The sequence below is a fragment of the Coloeus monedula genome (genome assembly GCF_965178545.1).
Source record: "Coloeus monedula genome assembly, chromosome: 9".
Lineage (NCBI taxonomy): Eukaryota > Metazoa > Chordata > Aves > Passeriformes > Corvidae > Coloeus > Coloeus monedula.
This window is the reverse complement of record NC_138789.1, coordinates 15,285,514-15,304,098: the sequence shown is the minus strand read 5'-3', so window position 1 is coordinate 15,304,098 and position 18,585 is coordinate 15,285,514. Positions and strand designations below refer to the sequence as shown.

Here is an 18,585-nt window from a genome sequence, read left to right as displayed (position 1 = left end):
CAAAAAGACACCTATGCTGCTACCTGTGTACCCACTGGCCTAATCAGGGAATAAGGTATGGATGCTCTGATATTCCATCGTAAATGCAGACTGACACTTAAGGCTGACTTCCGACAAAAAAATACTGAGAATTATTTAACAGCAAAGGAAAACTTGGCTAGTTTTCAATATAATATAGGTCAGCAATATAATTAAATATTCCCTGAAAGTTAGTGAAACACTCCTCAAATTGTACTTGTCCAGCTATAAAAACAAGCAATACTTGTGACACTTGAAAATGTTCAAACAAATTCTAACTAACCAGATCTACTTACTACCATCTCACTTCTTTCTCTTGCCAGGTTCATGTGGCCTTCTTTTCATGGCCTTTTGGAACACCTTTCCAGAAACTGTTTTCCCTATGCAAGCAGGAAATCCTGAGTTCATTTTCTTCCCTTGTTTCCTCTCTCAAGTCATGTTCTCTCTTCACAACTGCTTCATATAAAAGATACTTTACTTTAGCTCATTGTTCTGCCTTCCCACAACCTATTCATAGACACACATTTCAAACTGTTCAAAAGACCCTGACACATTTGTATTCTGCACATAAAAACTACAGCCTACAGCCAATAAAGAACCAAAGCAGAACAGACTTGCCTACTAACAAAAGAATCCCATGCTGCTGTACTTGCTGCCACTGAAACATGGATATGTTCAAATGCACTAAATGCTTTTTAGTTTGAGTGTAAAGTATAATTAAACTCCACTTCTGTACATGACCACAACTAACCCAGACTGGACACACTGGTCAAAGTTCGTTCCAGTCCATCCAGAATTTAGAAACTATGTGTTCTTCTGCCTAAGGTCATCTCTGGGGTCAACATACTTAGCATGCACAAAAACTGAACTCATCAGAGCTTCCAAGTAGACGTCTATTATCAACTCTCCTATGAAGGATGCTTTAAAAAAAGAGCTGCTCAGTATACAGCAGCATAGCATATATATACATAATCATAGCATCAAGCTATCAGATGCCCTTAAGTTGATTTTTAGTAATTCCATTTTTGGAAACATGAAGCTAATCATCCCTGTACTCATGGAAATCTCTCATCAGAGGTAAACTGAAAGCTTTCGTATTCAAGAAATGCATCTGGCTTTCAGCAGGAGACATTTGCTGGGTGACAGCACATAGGAAGGCTACATAGGAAGCACTAAGGCTTAGGGGTGGAAAGATGCAACTAGAACATGTTTATTTAAAAAGAATAAGCCCAACACAAAGATAAAACAGTATCACTTATATCACATTACAAATATATCCAAAAAATCAGCTTCCAATTACTACCTTAACTTGCTTTTCTTTCTTTTTCCGTACATCTTCCCATTCATTCACAATCCTCCCCCACAGGATCCACGAGTCTTCTTCAAGATGGCTGAGATTGCTAGAAGCTGATGAACTAGATACAAGAGAAGATCCACTATTTCTTCTTGACCCATTTACTGATCTTAAGGATTTGCTATCTGTTTCCAAGAGTCTGCAAAGAAAGTACACAAAAACCAAATTCAAGTTCTTCTAATCAAAGGATCACACTATTAATTGTTTTCTTCACAAAGAATGCATGCAGAAGTTCAGTGAAACAGTTTAACCAGCATTCATTTGGACTAAATGTGAAAAGAACTGTTCGATGTTACTGCTTTCTCTTGAGATCTCAAGTAAATCTGCAGACAGAATAGTTCACACTGCAGCATTTTAAGAAACAGATAAAAATGTCACCCACAGCTGTCATGCATCAGACTGACAAAGAGAACCTAAGGAAGTTAAATATCGCCAATGATAACATCAAATGTCAAAGAATTTTTAAAAATACAGTCATTTACAAGACAAAAAATTAGCCTCCTGGAAGTCTACCTGATCACACTTTTTAAAAAATTGACAGTGTAAATAAAGACAGAACAACTAAAACCTTCGAAGCAATTTTAAAACAACTGACATTTGCTGACAACTGTTCACAAATCAACACGGTGTTTTATAAATGCACAGGAGAAATCACAGACCTACAGACCAAGGACCAGGCAACAGAAGTGATTAGTAGAGCTAATGAATGTGTAATTAAAGTGAGGAGTTCAAACATGAGAACCTCCAGCAGCAAAGTATAAATAAAGATGTGTCAAGTGCTAGACAAGTTCCTGACAATACTTCCCTGTGAGCTGGTTGCTGTGGCCATTAACTTGGCAAAAAGGCAACACTTTGTTTATCCTCAACTAATATTGAGCCCCATAAGCAGAGGGGAATTTTTTAGACCACGTGTTAGGTAAGAGCAAGAATTCAGACTAACTTGAAAGTGTTTCGCTATACCAAGAGCTTCGTTTGTGCTTTAACTTCTAAGAATTCCAACATCAGTACATCAGAGCCATGAGGTTGAATAATTTCTCAAAAATTAGCATGAAAGTTAATCCCTCAGCATTTCAGCAAGGTCAGGTTATGTTTCAGATATTTAATAAATTATAACCCAAGGCATATTGTATCAGAGATGGTACAGAAATCTCAGCATACTTAAAATTTTTAAGATCTCTGCTACAATAAAAATATTTATACTAGCTTTCCCTGTTCCCAGCTTTCACCTACTGGTGTTTATGAAAGTAAGGGAAAAAGTAATTTAATTCATGAAGACAAGTAGTACAGTTTCCGCAGCAGCATTTTGTTTGGAAAAGAGTTAAATGGTAACAGCTTCAGGAAAACAAAAAAAAAAGCAAAGCCTTTTCAAGACAAATTTTCATTTGTAATTTTATTTTTTTAAAAATTTCAAATAAATTTCCATTTATTAATGGAATGCAGAAAATCTAGTTCTGAAGAAAATACTTTTAAATCCACTTCAAATGTTTAGAAACTTGGCTTATACTGATCCATAACGAAAATTTAGTTTGAAACTACTTCTCTCAATCCAAGACAACACCTAAACACCAAATTCAAAGTAATCACAGAGGAAAAAAAAGCACAGAATAAACATTAAGATTATAAAAACAAGGTTCTAATGAGACACTTCAATTTTTCACAGCTTTCTGTAGAAGTTATACTAAGTTTCTGTAATTTGACCTTACCTGGCTAAACTCATTGTCCTTAGATTTGAAAATGGGAAGTCCTTTTTACAGTAAGTCGCAAGTTCTGTGACGTTTAGTCACTGTTTCTTTCATTTAAAACTTTATAAATGATTTACTAATGCCAAACAGTTCCACCAGGACTCTGGACTGAGCTTCCTCTTTATTCTGTGGGGACTTTCAGTATAATTAGATTACAGAATACTACAAGACATAGCTTGAAACAATTTGAGTTCTTCCCTTTTCTAACTGTCTACCTAATTCATATTCTCCTTCTCACATAAAACCCTACAAAAAACTCAAAACCTTTACAAACATCCACAGCAGCAGTTCTTCCAGCAAGCAGAAAGAATGGTTCCCTGTGAACAGAGTACAATTCCTTGTCAACAAAGTGCCACTGTGCTAAACTACAGATGCAAACTGTTCTGAAACTACAGTGCACCCGGTGTAAGAGCATTGAATTTCAGTATTAAAGGGCAGTATCTCACCAGCACTTGATAGGGTAGCCTCTAACTAGAATTCACACACAAGACTAGTGTGGGACTAAGAATAGATCTGGCTAAAATTAAATAAAACCAGACAAGATTTGCTGGTATACTTAGTAAATGAAGAAAGCTGACTTGAGACAGAAAGGCCAAGCTCACATTCTTCTTTTAACAAGCCAGGCAGTCTGACTGCAGGCCTTAATGAGAAGACTCTAGATGCAAAGACATTACTCTCCAACACAGATAAGCAGTCCAAAGAACAGTTTGCTTTTCAAATAAAAGTTAGTCCCTTTGTCATTAACAGACTAGAAAGCCTCAGAATAAATGCAAACTAGCTTTCTTAAAAGCACTATTCAACTGTTTTTTGCTTCTTTTGATAATTTTTGACTTGCACAGCAAAAATTACGTGTAGTTCATCTTTGAAGAGAGACAATCTCAAACCACAAGGAAGAACATATGAGGTCGTTCTAGAAGCATCCTTCTATTGTCAAAATCTGGGCAGATGTATCAAATTCTCTACAAACTGTGCTGCTATTAGGCTGCAGAATGCAGACATGAGAGAAGACATGCCAGGTGACATACAGGCATTGGCCCCTCCTGCCCCCAGTTACTCTTTTCCTCCACTGGAAGTTACTGCCCTCAGAAGTGACTCAGCAGAGAAAACAAACAAACCAACAAATATAAAACCCCAAACCAAACAACCCCTCCCCCCAACCAAGAATAATAATAAAAAACCCAAGAAAAAACACACAAATAACCAACAAAAAAAACACTATCAAAAGAAAACCACCAAAAAAAAACAAAAAACCCACCCCCCTCCCCAAATCCAACCAAAAAAACTCAAACAAACCCAACCCAGCCAAAAAATAGAGCACCTCAATTGCCTCACTGCAAAGTCTAGCACACTCACAGAAGCTGGAACAGAAGCTAGTTTGAGCTAAATTACCAAACCCTGCACTTCACTACAGCACAGGGATAGCCACCATCAGTAGGTAACAAAGCCCAGCATCTACCTGCCAAGTCTAAAAATCTGCTTGGAGCTCAAGTTGTTTACAGTCAACCTCTCAAAAACTACTGAAACATACTTGTCAAATATAACCAAATTTTGCAAAAGGACAGATGACTTAAGAGTCCTGCCTCAAAAGTGAAAATGAGTATGGGTTCTGGAAACTCATCATTAAGAAATTATACAGTCCAATTTAATTTCTCAGTGATATTGTATTGATTTGCAATCACTGTGCACATCAAGAGCAACTGAGCCACCTGAAGGTTGCATCTTGAATTTTACATGGTGCAGATAAATATGCACTCATAGAACGGCTAACAGGAAAACTGTTACTTACTATACAAAAAAAGGCAAGATGAACAGAAAAAACTGATTAGGAATTTACTTTTAATTAATTTAAGACATGCATCTGGCACCACTAGTGTAACAGCAAGAAGGTGGCTGAGCACAGTTCTATCTCTTTACACAGCAGGTTATGTAGCTGAAACAAGGACTGGATAAAAGTGGAAAAAATAGAATTGAGAAATACTTGAGATTTTAAGAAATTAATAGGAATTACAATTTTTCTCTTAGAAGGTAAGAAGGTTATACACAAGTCTCATCCCTGAGATATTCTACTTTAAATTGGATACTAAAAATACTGGTCAGTGTAGTTTCTTACTATTAGAGGCAGCTATAAACACTCCTGTAAAACAAAGAGAAAAACCACTTTTTAGAGTTCTACAAAACTGTAATTTGTAAAAACACAGCACAAGAACACAAATTCTTAAACCTTTGGGCTTTCAAACTGAAGCGTTATGCCATGAAGTTTTAACTAATTCCCCTTTAACAGCCTCTATGCTACAATTGAAATAAACCAATTTTAGTCTCATTACTGTACTTTGAAGAGCAAAAAGTTTTCCATTCACCTGTTCTGTTCCTCAAGTTTAGCAAGTAATTCTAAGTCGTCTGGGCTCAGCTGTGTTGGTGAGGATGGTGACAGGGCGGGTGTAGACAGAGTGGTGGAGGGGGATGTGGTGTGTAGGGAGGCAGATGGACTCGCCACCTGGCTGGCCATTTGACTGACGGTGTGCGATACCGTGTTCTTCACCCATGAGAGAGTGGAGCTCAGCTTGCCTGCAACCTTGTCTGTCGCCACCTGTATCGACAAAGAGAAGAGGATGCAAAAGCTGTCCTTTTTTAACTCCTTTTTTTCCAGCAAACCTGCTGCATCAAACAAAGGAAAAAATATACAATATGCACAAAGCAACACAGATTATTTATTTCTCCAGGACCCCAAGGCTGTCAGAAGTAACACAAGCATCAACAGCAATACAGTATTATAGAAGTAACATGCAAGTATGTTGCTAATCCACAAAGACAAACCCCGAGAAACTCCTGATGTATACTCACAGAGCTCATCTCTGCAGTACAGAAATACCACAGGATCCAGGATCAGCTCCGACTTCCCATTATAAAAATAAATAGAAATAAAAGCTTATTTTAAAACATCTTGATAAACTAAAATAATGGCACAGAAACTGTAGAAATACAGAAATAGAAACAGTCAACTACTTTACCGATAGACACTGAAGCAGAGTATGAGTGTAACCCCCCAGGTCACCCACTGCTCACTAATTCACTTCACTAATCCCTACAGTGGCAGCACAGAGCAGGGGCACAGCACTTCTAATTTATACCAGAGCAAATTATCTTCTAGCACTGCCAGGGTGCAGAAAACAGTCACAAAGAATCTATGCTCATGCATCTACAACAGCTGAAAGTCTCACAGTAAGGCATCACACTGCTGCCTCTTTTCTTTCCTCACTTTCTCTTCAGGTCACTCCTACACCAGGCATCCTTGATCCCCAGTCCCACTGCCAGTGCCTGAACAGACCCAGGGTTTTGAGGAAAAAGCAAGAGGTGCTACTCAAGTAGTCAGGGGAGGAGCGGGGTCAGGAAAGCAAAGGTTAACTGGTGCTGGTCATTATCTGCTGCTACTTGAGCAGTGGAAAGAAGAGCAGCTGTTGGGGGCATCTTCCAGTGAACCCCGCACTAGAGCTTCCCTTCAGCATCTAAAAATGTAAGAGGCTTTGACCTACAGTAACTCAGAGTTTAATTCTTCCCCAGCCCAACTCAAGAGGAAATTCAGATGCCCCTCAGAGGAAGGGCTAGTTGCCTAGCAAATGTTAAAACTTGGCAAAACCAAGGCTGAAGAGGAACTTCTGAAGTGGTGTTGCTGGTGACTATTTATTTTGAACTTTGCTGATTTCCTCAAAACCCTGAATTACTCAATGCCACAAACAATTCTGCAGTACAGCCTATAAATAATTACTAAGGTACTACAGATACTGAGCTACAGGGAAAAAAAAATCCCTTCCTAAGATCCTCCAATAGAATATAATTAAAGCAAAGTTTCTACTGAAATAAACTCCATCTCATCACACTGTGCATTTATCTGAAACACAATATATAGACTGACTGGTTGCTGAGACAGAAGCATTTATTTGGATACAATACTACAAAGAACTTTTTTTGTCAATCAAATCCAGCAGTATTTTATTTTCACTTCATTTCAAAAAGAAGACACACTGAATGCCTTCAGAAAACAAGAGGAACACCACAGGCCAAACCCGTATAAGTGGTACTCAACCTTCCCACTTACTCTCCAACAACAACATGACACCTAAGAGCTCTCCTAGAAGCCTGGAAGAAGTTTCCTATTTCCAGATGCTTAGCATTCATTCTGAAAATGGTATCAAATTTTGCTAGAAGTCTTCAGAGGCAGGGATGCAAACCACAGGTGGGAATAGTAAGATACCAACATAAGCATCAGAAAGGTTCCAGATGGCTCTTGTCACTGTTGGACAGCAAAACACAGGGGTATCAAAAGAAGAAAAAAAAAAAGAAAAAGAAAAAAAAAAACCCTCAACAACCCCAACCACAAAGATCCCAACACATCTTTTAAATACAGTCTTGGAAAAAAATTGCTTCCAACACTAGCATTTGACACCATCTTTTATAAAAGAAAGGAATGAAAATTACTAGAGGTTTCAAAATTCTAAGTTTAATACATGCATTAATATTTCACTCAGTCTATATCCTTTATTCACTATTGCTGTGAAAGGATAAATTACTGCTGTTTCACTTTGAATAAAATTACATTATAATGAAGGTAATTCATACATCTCACTTAAGACTGATTATTTTCTCAAAGGCTTTAAACTGCTTAAAATATCACAAGTAATGCAAGTATTCAAAAAGTAAATGCTGGCAGAAACAGGGCCAATCTTAACACAGTAAAAATGACTGTCATACACAGCAGGCTTTAAGAGTTACCCACTCTAAGAATCTTAGGTATAAAGATTAGAAAAGCAGTGATTTTCAGTAATACCCTATGTGGTGCAAACAGGAAGAGAAAACACACGTTCAATTTTTATCTTTTCACAAAGGAAGATAACTGGGAAGACTTAAGGCAAAAAACAAAATTCAAGGTCAATCTGGCTTATAAATGATGAGGCTTACACTGTACAGTAAGAGTTGAAGGGGAGGTGGTGTAGGGACAGAAATCAAGAATCTTGCTAACATTCATTCCCCAATATATCAGTGGGCATTAAAAAAAATAGCTAAAAGGTTTGTAGAAGCCAATTATGTGAAGAATATCAAACAGTATGGCCAAGAAAACCATGCAAGACAGCAGGTTAAGTCAGTCAAAACAATGTGCCTAACAATACTGTTTCTCAGGGCAGCTCAGACTTTCATTAGAATGTATCAGAGAATTAGTACCCCAAAACTATTCCTAGCCAGCTATCTGAAAACATCAACACAGAGAGCCAGCAAAGTGCACAGCTGCCAAAAGCAAATGTTTGAAGATCAAAAGGCTCACAGTGAAGTTTGCATCAAAAACACATGAGGAATCTGTTTAGGGAGAAATAGCTATGGCAGTCACCTAGAGCCAAGCTAAATTAAGAAAAACACAATTCTGATCTAATAGCTCACTAGTCATGCCTACATCCTTTTTGCCAGGCTTTTCCTGGTTTCCTAAATATCTAAAGCCAGCTCTCTTAAATTGTCAGCATCAGCGAAGACTCCTGAGCCTAGACATGAAGGTATTTAGCTATGTGTTCATCATCCATTTCCCTAAATAGGATACAGTAACAGGATTTTTCATATTTCATCATTTCACCTACATTAATTTCAAAATTTATAACAGTGGCAGAAGATTTCACAGAGTTAATCTCTGAAAAGTGATTTAAGACCTTCCAGAAATCAGGTCACTGAAATTTGAAAATGAAAAAACCTTGGGCTGTATCCCAAGAAACCTGATCTGAACAAATGCGTATCTCATTAATAAAGATGATTCTATATTTTTATACCTATGACTCTAGTAAACTGCCTCCAGAACCCAATGTGTATCAGAACACTTACTGTAAAATAAGTCATATGCACAGTTTTTAGCGTTTCTTTCCTTTGTGTGGGTTTACTCTAATCTGAGAACAAATCAGAATTTTTATGAGAAGGGGAAATAAAATACTCTGATTCAGAATTATAATGTCCAGGAAGTCAATTATAAAATACCAGGATTTTTGAAAGTGAGTATATATTGTCATAGTAATTTTAGGGGTTTGGTTTTGCTTGTTTCTTTAGTATGTGTTTTCTTTTGGTTCCCTTTAAATACTAACATGCAAATAGAACTTAGTCTAAATTGTAACAGAAAATCATTGCCAATAAAGCAAGTTATTTTTATGGTAGTTTATTAGTAATGTTGATTCTCTTCAGGAAAGTATGGCATTAGCAGTTACATTTGTTGAGCTGATTCTAGTGATGTGGCGATCCAGTTACTTGAATTATTTTACCAAATTTAAGCTGCCAATCTATAGTTTGGTGTAATTATTTTTCCTCCTGTGAAAAGCAATGCACCGGCAATCCTGTAGATACTCTGAGTACTCCTATACTTGCCTTCCCAACTCTTTACCCTCCTCTTAATAAAGACTGGAAATCCCTGCTACATGTCAGTAGCTTTCCAATTCCATGTACACCATTCCATCCAACAGGGAACATCCAACTTGGCTATCACTAAACCACCGACCACTGCTGCCTCCCACCTTTCTGCTGACAACCTCTGCAACAAGAAATCTGAGACATGCTAAGACAATATGTACACAGTACACAAGTGAATCCTACTGACTCCCAGGAGATCTGTACCTCTCCTCTGACAGCACAAAGGAAAGAACTACAGGTTTTACTCTAGCCCTGTCAGAGCAACTGGGGCTGCCCCAGTTACAAATCACAGTGACAGCAAGGAGAATACATTTAGTATGAATGACAGCAGAGAGTTTCACTGGGCATCACCACCTCCAGCAAACTCAGGAAAATCTGTATGAGCATTTGTTTAACCTCCCCTCTTTAGAGATGTAATTTTGCTTAACACGGCATTCTGGAAAGACTCAAGAGAACAAATCTCATGAAACCTTTAATCTTAAGGGGTTTTTTGGACAGTGTCCTCAAGGCTTTCCTAAACAAACGTTTCTTTAAAAACCTGGTTGTTATTACTTTAACGGTGATACATCTGCAGGCATTTTGCCTTCAAGAACGATGCTTCGCTCTTCAGTTACAAAGTGTCCTTCCCTTTGCTACTCTTCATTGCTGTGGAAAAGAGCTTGTAGTCACGTGCTGAGCTTTATGTAGCAGGAACAAGGACAGCCAGATACACCACAGTTCCCGTCCTATGATCTGAGCTAGGTCACAGCGATCAGTCTAACTACACATGAGTCAGGACTTTGGTCCTTGCCGTCACCCTCGCTCCTCTGCCGCTCCCCCCTTACTGATGGAGCCCTCCCGCTCCCAAAGCTGCTCCAGCCCCGCGCCTTCCCGGCCAACCGCAGCCGGCAGCTGCACGCAGAGCTCAAGCGCAGACTGCTCCCGAGTCCCGACACCTCCCACATCTAGGCGAGCTCTCCACTCCCCTTCAGCTAACCAGCCCCGGCTGGAAGTCCCCAGTTAACAGGATTCTTTGCTCAACTCACCTCAACCACTTGTTCAACTCTGCAAAGAGAATTAGTGTTTCCTTGTTATTCCCAGCATTTTTCAGATGCTAAAATAAGTTACCTTTAAAGAGTACAAAAGGTAACCTACATTGGCTGGGATGTATGTCAAACTATCAAGAGCACTATCAGGATACTCAAGCCATTACTAATTATTATTAATGAGTGGTCAAAAATAGAATCAATGGAGTTTAAAAACGTGCTTTTTCTCCAGAGGGGAATCACTCAAGAACCTGCCAATTTATCCAAGATTTTGAACACAAATGCCACTTCCAACCCACTCTTGGGACACCAACTCCTTCCACTGAAGATGGCTAGGTCTGGAGACAAGCAGGCAGGGGCACATCTTCATTACCCTGCACAGGAAGACACATGGAACTAAGCAGGCATCTCCCAGCTCCAAAGCAGGCACACTCGTTCAGGTTCCCAGTCCCATTAACACTGCTCCTGGCTTGCCAACGAACCCAGAGCACAGGAACACTTCACAGGCATCTGCCTGCCTAAGGTCATCTAGATACCTCCTAAAGAAATGTCTGAATTTTGAGTTTGAACATAGTGATCTTTAAAAAGATGGGGGGGACACAAGATTTAATTACCAAAGAGTTGGTACTCCTGTGCAGTTTCCATTAGGAAAACAGAACTACCAGCAATTCTCAGCCACCTGATGAGTCAATCAGGCAAGACCCAGACCTGTCTGCTACATCCTCCAAGACATTGCAACGCTAATGTATGTTTATATTGACACTAAACACAGATGCATGATACGCAGCATATATATGCCAACTAAAATACATAAAATCCAGTATCGCAACTTTATGTTTAGCATTTTTATTTAGCTGATGATCACGGGGCTTTATGACCAAGAGGAACTACAATACCGTGTTTAGTTTTCCAAGTTACTCAAAGGAATACTGCAATGAGGCTGCATATAACATATTTGAAGTAAGGCCAGCTAAAGGTAGACTACAACATTCCACATTACACACAAGTGTATAAACCTCCTTCCCTGAGAATACCCAGGCAACGTGCAGCACCTTACAGAAGGCCTCAATCTGTAAGCACCCTGTGTATTTGCATTTGCCAAACAATATCTCTTTTTTTCTAAAAAAATTTATTTAGACTTCTTTTAAAAAGGTATTTCACTGTATACGTTGAATTAGCTTACTACTTTTTTCCTGCATTTCCCTGAGGAACATTTGTATCAAAGGATTACACATATCTTTATTACCCAAAAGATTACAGATATCTTGAAATACTGTCTCAACTACTCTTACCATATGACAAAGTAAAAATAACTGCAAGCCTTACACAAACACTACTGTATGTATAATTTGCTTTCAACAATTTCTTCTCTTCATGGAGAGAAAGAAATGGGAACTTCCAGAATACAGGAAATAATCTCCATACTACTCTACATATAAAAAGAAGTCTCACATAATTGGGTCTGAAATTGTATGTGTGGTTTTCAAGCCAGTTTTATAGCATTCCACAGACCCAGTCTCATTCTTGCTTCAAAGTTAATAGCATCCTAATACCTGTAGAATAAATTAAACCAACTCAGTCAATGACGCATGCAGGAGATGTAGCTGGTGAACCAGCCTGCTATCATGCTCCCTGACAAGATAAAATCCTTATTTAGGGCTCAAACATGTTTCACTGTAAACTTCATTTGGGTCTTTTACACTACAAATTCATATAACTGACTTCTGTCAAAGCATGAGTGAGAAGTCCTGACTTGCCCTCATATTCCTGATTTTTCTTGTAATATCACCTAACAGTAGTCAGGAATATCATGGCTAGCATTCCCTAGCTTGCATTTTACTTGGTACACACTAGTTCTCCAAGCCTTTCTGAAACAAAAAATAAAGCAGTCTAACATTTTAGATTGTATAAAATTTGGGCTATCAGAAAGCTTTACATAGCATCATTTTTTAAAAGTCATAATTTGACTAACATGTCATGGGGTTTTGATAGTCCCAAAGAAACCTGAAGTGGCAGTTCACATGTACAACTAATATATGAGGTGTTTCAAAGAGGAACTTCATTAGAAATGTTGTAGCAACCCACTAAATGTTGAAACCATTGCTCAAAGTCATATGAGTAACATTTCCATCACTGACCAAGTTGCACTGTTTCCAAGAACAGTTCCAGGTTTTTAATTACCTCTGCAGTCAGGCATTGTCCCAGTGTGCTGAGAAAACAAACCACAGTGCTTTTCCTGACACTATCTTCTGTCCATCTAAAGATGGTCCTTTATCAGAAAAAGTTTCACATCTGACACAGGAATGTAACAATCTTCAAGAAACTGAGGCCTTCTTTCAAGGGAAAAGAATTAGATACAGTGCTTTTGTACAAAAGATGGCTGAGAGCTCCTCAGAGCTGCAGAAAAAATACTGATAGACTACAGTAAAAACCTTTAACAGAGAACTTCCTTTGTTCTCTTAGACCTCAGTCTGGAAAATTTCTTTGTATTTGAGGTTCAGCATGCCAACGACACACACACATACTTGAACGACCAACCCCTTGGCTAACAAAACAGAGGGAACAATCAGATTAATCAGCTAAAATAAAATCAACCATGTCAGGGTTTTTTATGCAATAGATTGGAAGATTTAGGGGTTTTGTTTTTTCAGTAGAATGCAACTCAATTATTTAACTGGAGTTCAAGTATCATCAGGCACTTACAAAACAGTAACACACTCTGAAGGACACGTGTTTATAATTATAGCTCCTTTCTACAGATTTTACTTTCCTACTCATTCCCCAAAGTCTAGCTTCCTCCTGGAAAGGAGACAGGTTTAGCATCAACACTACATTACAACAAAAATAAACAAAAGTATACAAGTGCAGTTAAATTTACTAAAAGCTTTAGGTCTGTATTTTGGTAATGAGGAACAACTGAGTCCTATTTTTAAACATTCACTGATCCTTAATCAAAATCAATGTTTTTAACACAACTCTTCATTTAGAAAGGATAGAAATTTAACTGCTTGTAAATTTTTAAGTTTAAAAGGATTTAGTATCTGACACATGAAAACATACCAGTCCCTGCAACTTTGTTTACGTACTAGCAGCTCAATAATTTTCTAGGTCTAATTCTCCTTTTTTTTGCAGACACCAGATAAACTTCTGGCACAAGGTGCAGGTTAGAACCAAAATGCTCATCTCTCATTTACCAAGCTGTGCACAGTTCCCTTTCCAAAGGGATGTATGAAATGAGACTTAGTGGAGAAAGTAAAGGACACAAGCATGTCCCTTATGCAGTATGGTAACACTCAAAACTTCACTAATTACTTTCTAGAATTAAAAAAAAAACACATGACAGAGGTTGGTGAGACCCTCACCTTCAGGATATTCCTCTCCTTTAAATGATCATCTAAAAGGCCCACTTTCTATCAGTTACACTCAAGAGTGAAACAGTTTCTAAATGACTGACTGGTAACCAGCTTTTCTTGTGAACTTCAACTCATTGCAACCTGCAGCTGCTGACACACAAGAAATGGAAGGTAAATGTTTCAGCAGTGAGAATCATAAATAATTTGTAATTTCCACATTGGACAGGTGTCCAAGCTATCCAGTAAACAGAGCAGATATAAACACAGCTGCAAACATCAACAGTCAATTTTTTTAACACGATCCATGCCAACATCTGTGGTCCTGCAGTAATATTTCATTTTGCCCACTAATTTACTTACCACAGCCATGACTTGCCCTCACAAGCACTTACAGCATAACTGGAAGCAGCATATTATGGTGCTGTGGAAGGGTCTCCCTCCATGCTATTCAAGTCTGTAACAGGGCTCCTGCAGCCTTCTCTCAGCACAGCACAGAGAAATCTAATTTTCCTTAGATATTTAATAAAGAAAAGGGAAATGGCTCTTCAGAGAAATGATGTATCTGCTCATCATCAAATGAAGTCAGTTATGTTCTGATTAGTTGGCCACTGACTTCTGCACATTTTATTTGGAAATAAGGACCTGTTTACTTCTTTCAAAACAGCCTTCTAGGGGAAGAACACAAAGGAGATCAATGAAACCCAGATTATTTTTAGTGTCAGCCTGACACCAAAAAGTTCATGTAAAAATCCCAAGCCCATTTTAACATAATGTGTCTCATTACGGAATTTAAACCTGATTTTGTAATTTTGTCTTTAGATGGACCAATCACAATGCTTTCTCCAAAGGGCTGAGAAATACCCACTAAGACTTCAGCCAAACCCAAAGTTCCACCACTAACGCATTCTAATGGAGGAAAAAAATTACTTTGCTCAATGAATATTTATATTTATTTTATTTATATTTAGCTCTGCTGTTTCAGATAGCATAGAAGCTGGAATTTCTTTTTACTGTGCCTGGAAGTAGTTCACTGTTTGAACTACATATAATCAAGAAGAATGCACAAAAAATGAGACATAAAACTAATTTCTACATGATAGTTATGTGGACAGTACATGTTCAAAATGTTAGGTTTTGGCTAACTATTAATTTTTTACACCCATTTTAAGTGGTATTTGATAGTTTTAGCCTTATATAACAAAAATAACAGTAAGCACCTCTAATATCTTCTTAGCTACAAGTGCAGGGCCAATTTATGGCAACAACAATCCACTACTGAAAGACTGACCCCATCTGACCCAGCCTGATGAAAACATACCCCCCCCCCATAGTTAATGCAGTATAAGATACTGGTAAGTCAGAATTCTAAGAACATGTCATGATGCCATCAAACAGGTACTTAATGCTATGCTAATATTTAGTCATGACAATAGGCCAAGAAAACTCAGGAGTTTGCGAAGTTCAGCAGCTTACCATACAGCAGAACATACTAAAAACAGCCTACGACCAAAATACTAGGTTTGGATTTTTCTTTCTTTTTTTTTTTTCCCCCCAAAGGATCGAACTGTAGAAGCAAAAGCAATAGTAGTCAGACAAGATGATAAAGTAACATAACCCAACAGAGACAGGAAAAGTTTCTTCAGACAAAAGAACAAAAAGATACTTGGTGATGGCTTTTGGCTGCTTTCCAAGTTGGAAATTAGGACAAAATAAGTGTCCACAGTCATTCCATCATACCACCTTACTTTTTGTCCAGAATAAAAACCCATCCTAGTATTGTACTCCAACCCCAAATATACAACTGCCTGGCTGGGACTGGGAAGGATCACTTCTACAGATAAACAGCAAACAAAGTTGACAGTCACACAGCCCGAAATAACAGGAGGACCACAGCATCGTCCCTGTCATCATGACTGAAAGGAGATCCATTGCCTGAACCCTAGAGCAGGCTCAACACTTCCTAGGCTGTCCCCAAACCACCACTTGATGGCTAAACTGAATAATTTCCAGAGTTCACAGGAGGTAGGTGACACTAAGAGTAATTACAGAAAAGTGACAATTCACTAAAATCTCTTCTGCTGCTCCCTCTGAGCAGTGGTTTCTGTGCACACACATACAACAAAAACTCATCACAACCGTGTGTAAAATGAGCAAGGCCAGAGCAGAGCCCAGGCACCATCCATCACCACTTGCTGGAGAAGGAAAGGATGCACTGCAAGCACAGACGCTTGAGCAGAGATCACTACAATGAAAGCAAGACAGTATTCCCAACTTAAAGGAATCCAAACACTGGCAACAGATGATGTCGATTGTTACAAATACAGAAGGCACAAGGCTTGAATTCAGCATGCTCTACAAACTTCAGTGACATATTCAAGAACTTGAGAGAACACATCTAACAACTCAAAATTACATATTCCTATAATATTTACTATTTGCCTTTTTAAAAAACTATTACTGTTTTAATTGGGTCTAGAAAAAAATACTAATTAAGAGACTATAATCAAGGCAAGTATAGGCTAGTTTAGAAAGCAACATTCATAAACTCAGGGTTAGTTTTTTTTCTTGTTTCTTGGACACGCCAGAAAAGACTTTCTTTTAAACTATGTATTTGACACTCAAAATTATACACAAAATATTAAATTCTATTATGCTTGTTTCTTAAGCATTAGAATTTCTTTTTTCTATTAGTTAAGGAAACATAGGAGTAAGAAAGGGTAAACATAATCTTAAGTATGCATATCCCCAATTCAGGTGTTTTCCCCCTTCTAGACTGTGATATTAGAACCTTGAAATAGCAAAGTAAGCATTTTTGTTTTCCAAAATTCACTGACAAAGGACTTGTCTTTCCATTTTTAAAATTTCTCTGTTTACTAGCAGTCTTACACAGAGAATAAACTGACAGTAACTGTTTAGGAATGTCACTTTCTCCATTCCTTCTTCTGCCATAAATCTGGAAGGGCTTTTCTCCTCTCTTCCTTTCAACTACTCCAACCACCTCCTGCTTACTTGTTCAACAGCAATTAAATAAGTCCACAGGAGACAAAGATACGAAGAGCAATGCGGAAAAAACGCAACCAAACAAACCAACATAACCAAAACAAAATGTGCAAGCCACAAGCTGTGGCTCAAGAAGTCTTTAAGCCTCAACCTGCGGGAGTGTAGGAGGAGATATGGGAAGGAAGTAAGGCTGTTCTGTTGAAGCTTTCTTCTCCAAACATCTGTTCCTCTTCGAAGTACTGTGGGGCTGGATGGACACTCCGTGACAACCGCTACAGCTGCTGACATCCCACTTGATAAAATTCAGGCAATGCTGACTCATAATACTGAGTGCTTTCCTCCTGATCGTGCCCTTCTTTCACTGGCTGTCTCTATTTCCTCTCCTAATCCTTACTTGAAAAAGAACTCATATCTGTGTATTTCAATATGAGCCTTAAATCTTTATAAGCACAAATAGAGAACTGTACAATTGTGATCAAAGCTGACAACTCACACTGGGGAAAGGGAAGAGAAATAAACAGGCACATTTATACAAAACATTTTAATGCTCTCTACCACTAAACCAAACAAGATCCAGCTGCCATCTCCTTTAGGCATGTGAAACAAAGGGAATTAAAAAAAAAATAAGGAAAATAGTGAATTTTTTGAAAAATACTTTCGGAGATAAGTAAAACATATTGAATATTATCTGTTCTTCTCTGTATCAGTGTCTCCTTTCTATACCTTTTGTATGTGATCTTTGGGAAAGAGAAAGTTATCCTAGGCTGAGGTGGAATACTATGTTTTGATATGGGCAGTGTTAATGGCAGCTCACGCTGAAAACTGAAAATGGTATAAGCCAACTTCTCGTTTGCTATGAAATTGGTTTGATTATCAATGCTGACGATTAGCAGTTGTTACATGGAACCACAGAAACACGGTCGTAAGTGAATAACTAAAACTGGAATATGTAAGTAGCCAGAACATTAATATCGACTTTTTACCCTCATTATATAAGCACGTTCAGGCTGATGCAGCAGGAGGTGGCGAGAAACGAGTTCTCGCATTTGAAAATTGAAAATTTTCTCGCTCAAGAATGACAGACCTGCGGGTTCCCGGCTCAGCGTTACGCCGATAACCCAAGGAAGAACTCGCCCTCTGCAGACAGACCCGCCGGAGGCTCCCCGGGCCGCGGCCCCTCCCGCGGCCGGTGCCTCAGGGCACTTCCACCGCACCCGCTGCCCACTCGTGTCCCGCCGCCGCCAAGGCGCGGAGGGGCCGGGACACGCCGGCCCCGCGGCCCCCGAGCCGGGCAGGGCCGCGCAGCGCGGCCTCCCCTCACCCCGCCCGGCGCGGACGCTCCCTGCCCGGCAGCACCGCCCGCTCCGCCGCCCACCGCGCCAGGAGGGCCCGGGCGGGGGCGGCCGGCGCCGCTCCGACACTGCTCGGCCCGGCCCCGCCGCCGCCCGAGGGGACGGGACAGCGCGGCCGCGATCGCCGCGCTCCGCCCGGGCCCGGCCGCCCCCTGCCCCCCGCGGCGGCGCCGCGCGCCCGGCGCGCCTCACCTTGGGAGCGCTGCCCGCGGCGGGAAGCGGCGGCGCGTGCGGGCATCGGCGTCCGCGCCCCGCCGAACCCCGCGCGCCGCTCCGCCGGCCCCGGCTCCCGGGCCACGTCCCTGCCCGCGC

General features: G+C 39.6%; 1 protein-coding gene across 5 annotated transcripts in view; it reads right to left on the bottom strand.

The window, feature by feature from the left end:
- EVI5 (ecotropic viral integration site 5) overlaps positions 1–18,585 on the bottom strand; it is a 75,085-nt gene extending 56,500 nt beyond the window's left edge. For 3 of the 5 annotated variants that reach the window (XM_082287633.1, XM_082287636.1, XM_082287637.1), the window contains exons 1-4: positions 18,466–18,585; positions 5,956–6,007; positions 5,472–5,701; positions 1,322–1,511 (exon numbers count right to left, since the gene is read on the bottom strand). In XM_082287633.1, the coding sequence (XP_082143759.1) occupies positions 1,322–1,511; positions 5,472–5,701; positions 5,956–5,964 (429 nt within the window). In that variant the 5' untranslated portion in view covers positions 5,965–6,007; positions 18,466–18,585. Of the gene's footprint in view, positions 1–1,321; positions 1,512–5,471; positions 5,702–5,955; positions 6,008–17,072; positions 17,114–18,465 lie in introns of those variants that run through there. The other 2 variants (XM_082287634.1, XM_082287635.1) reach the window with 2 other exon arrangements.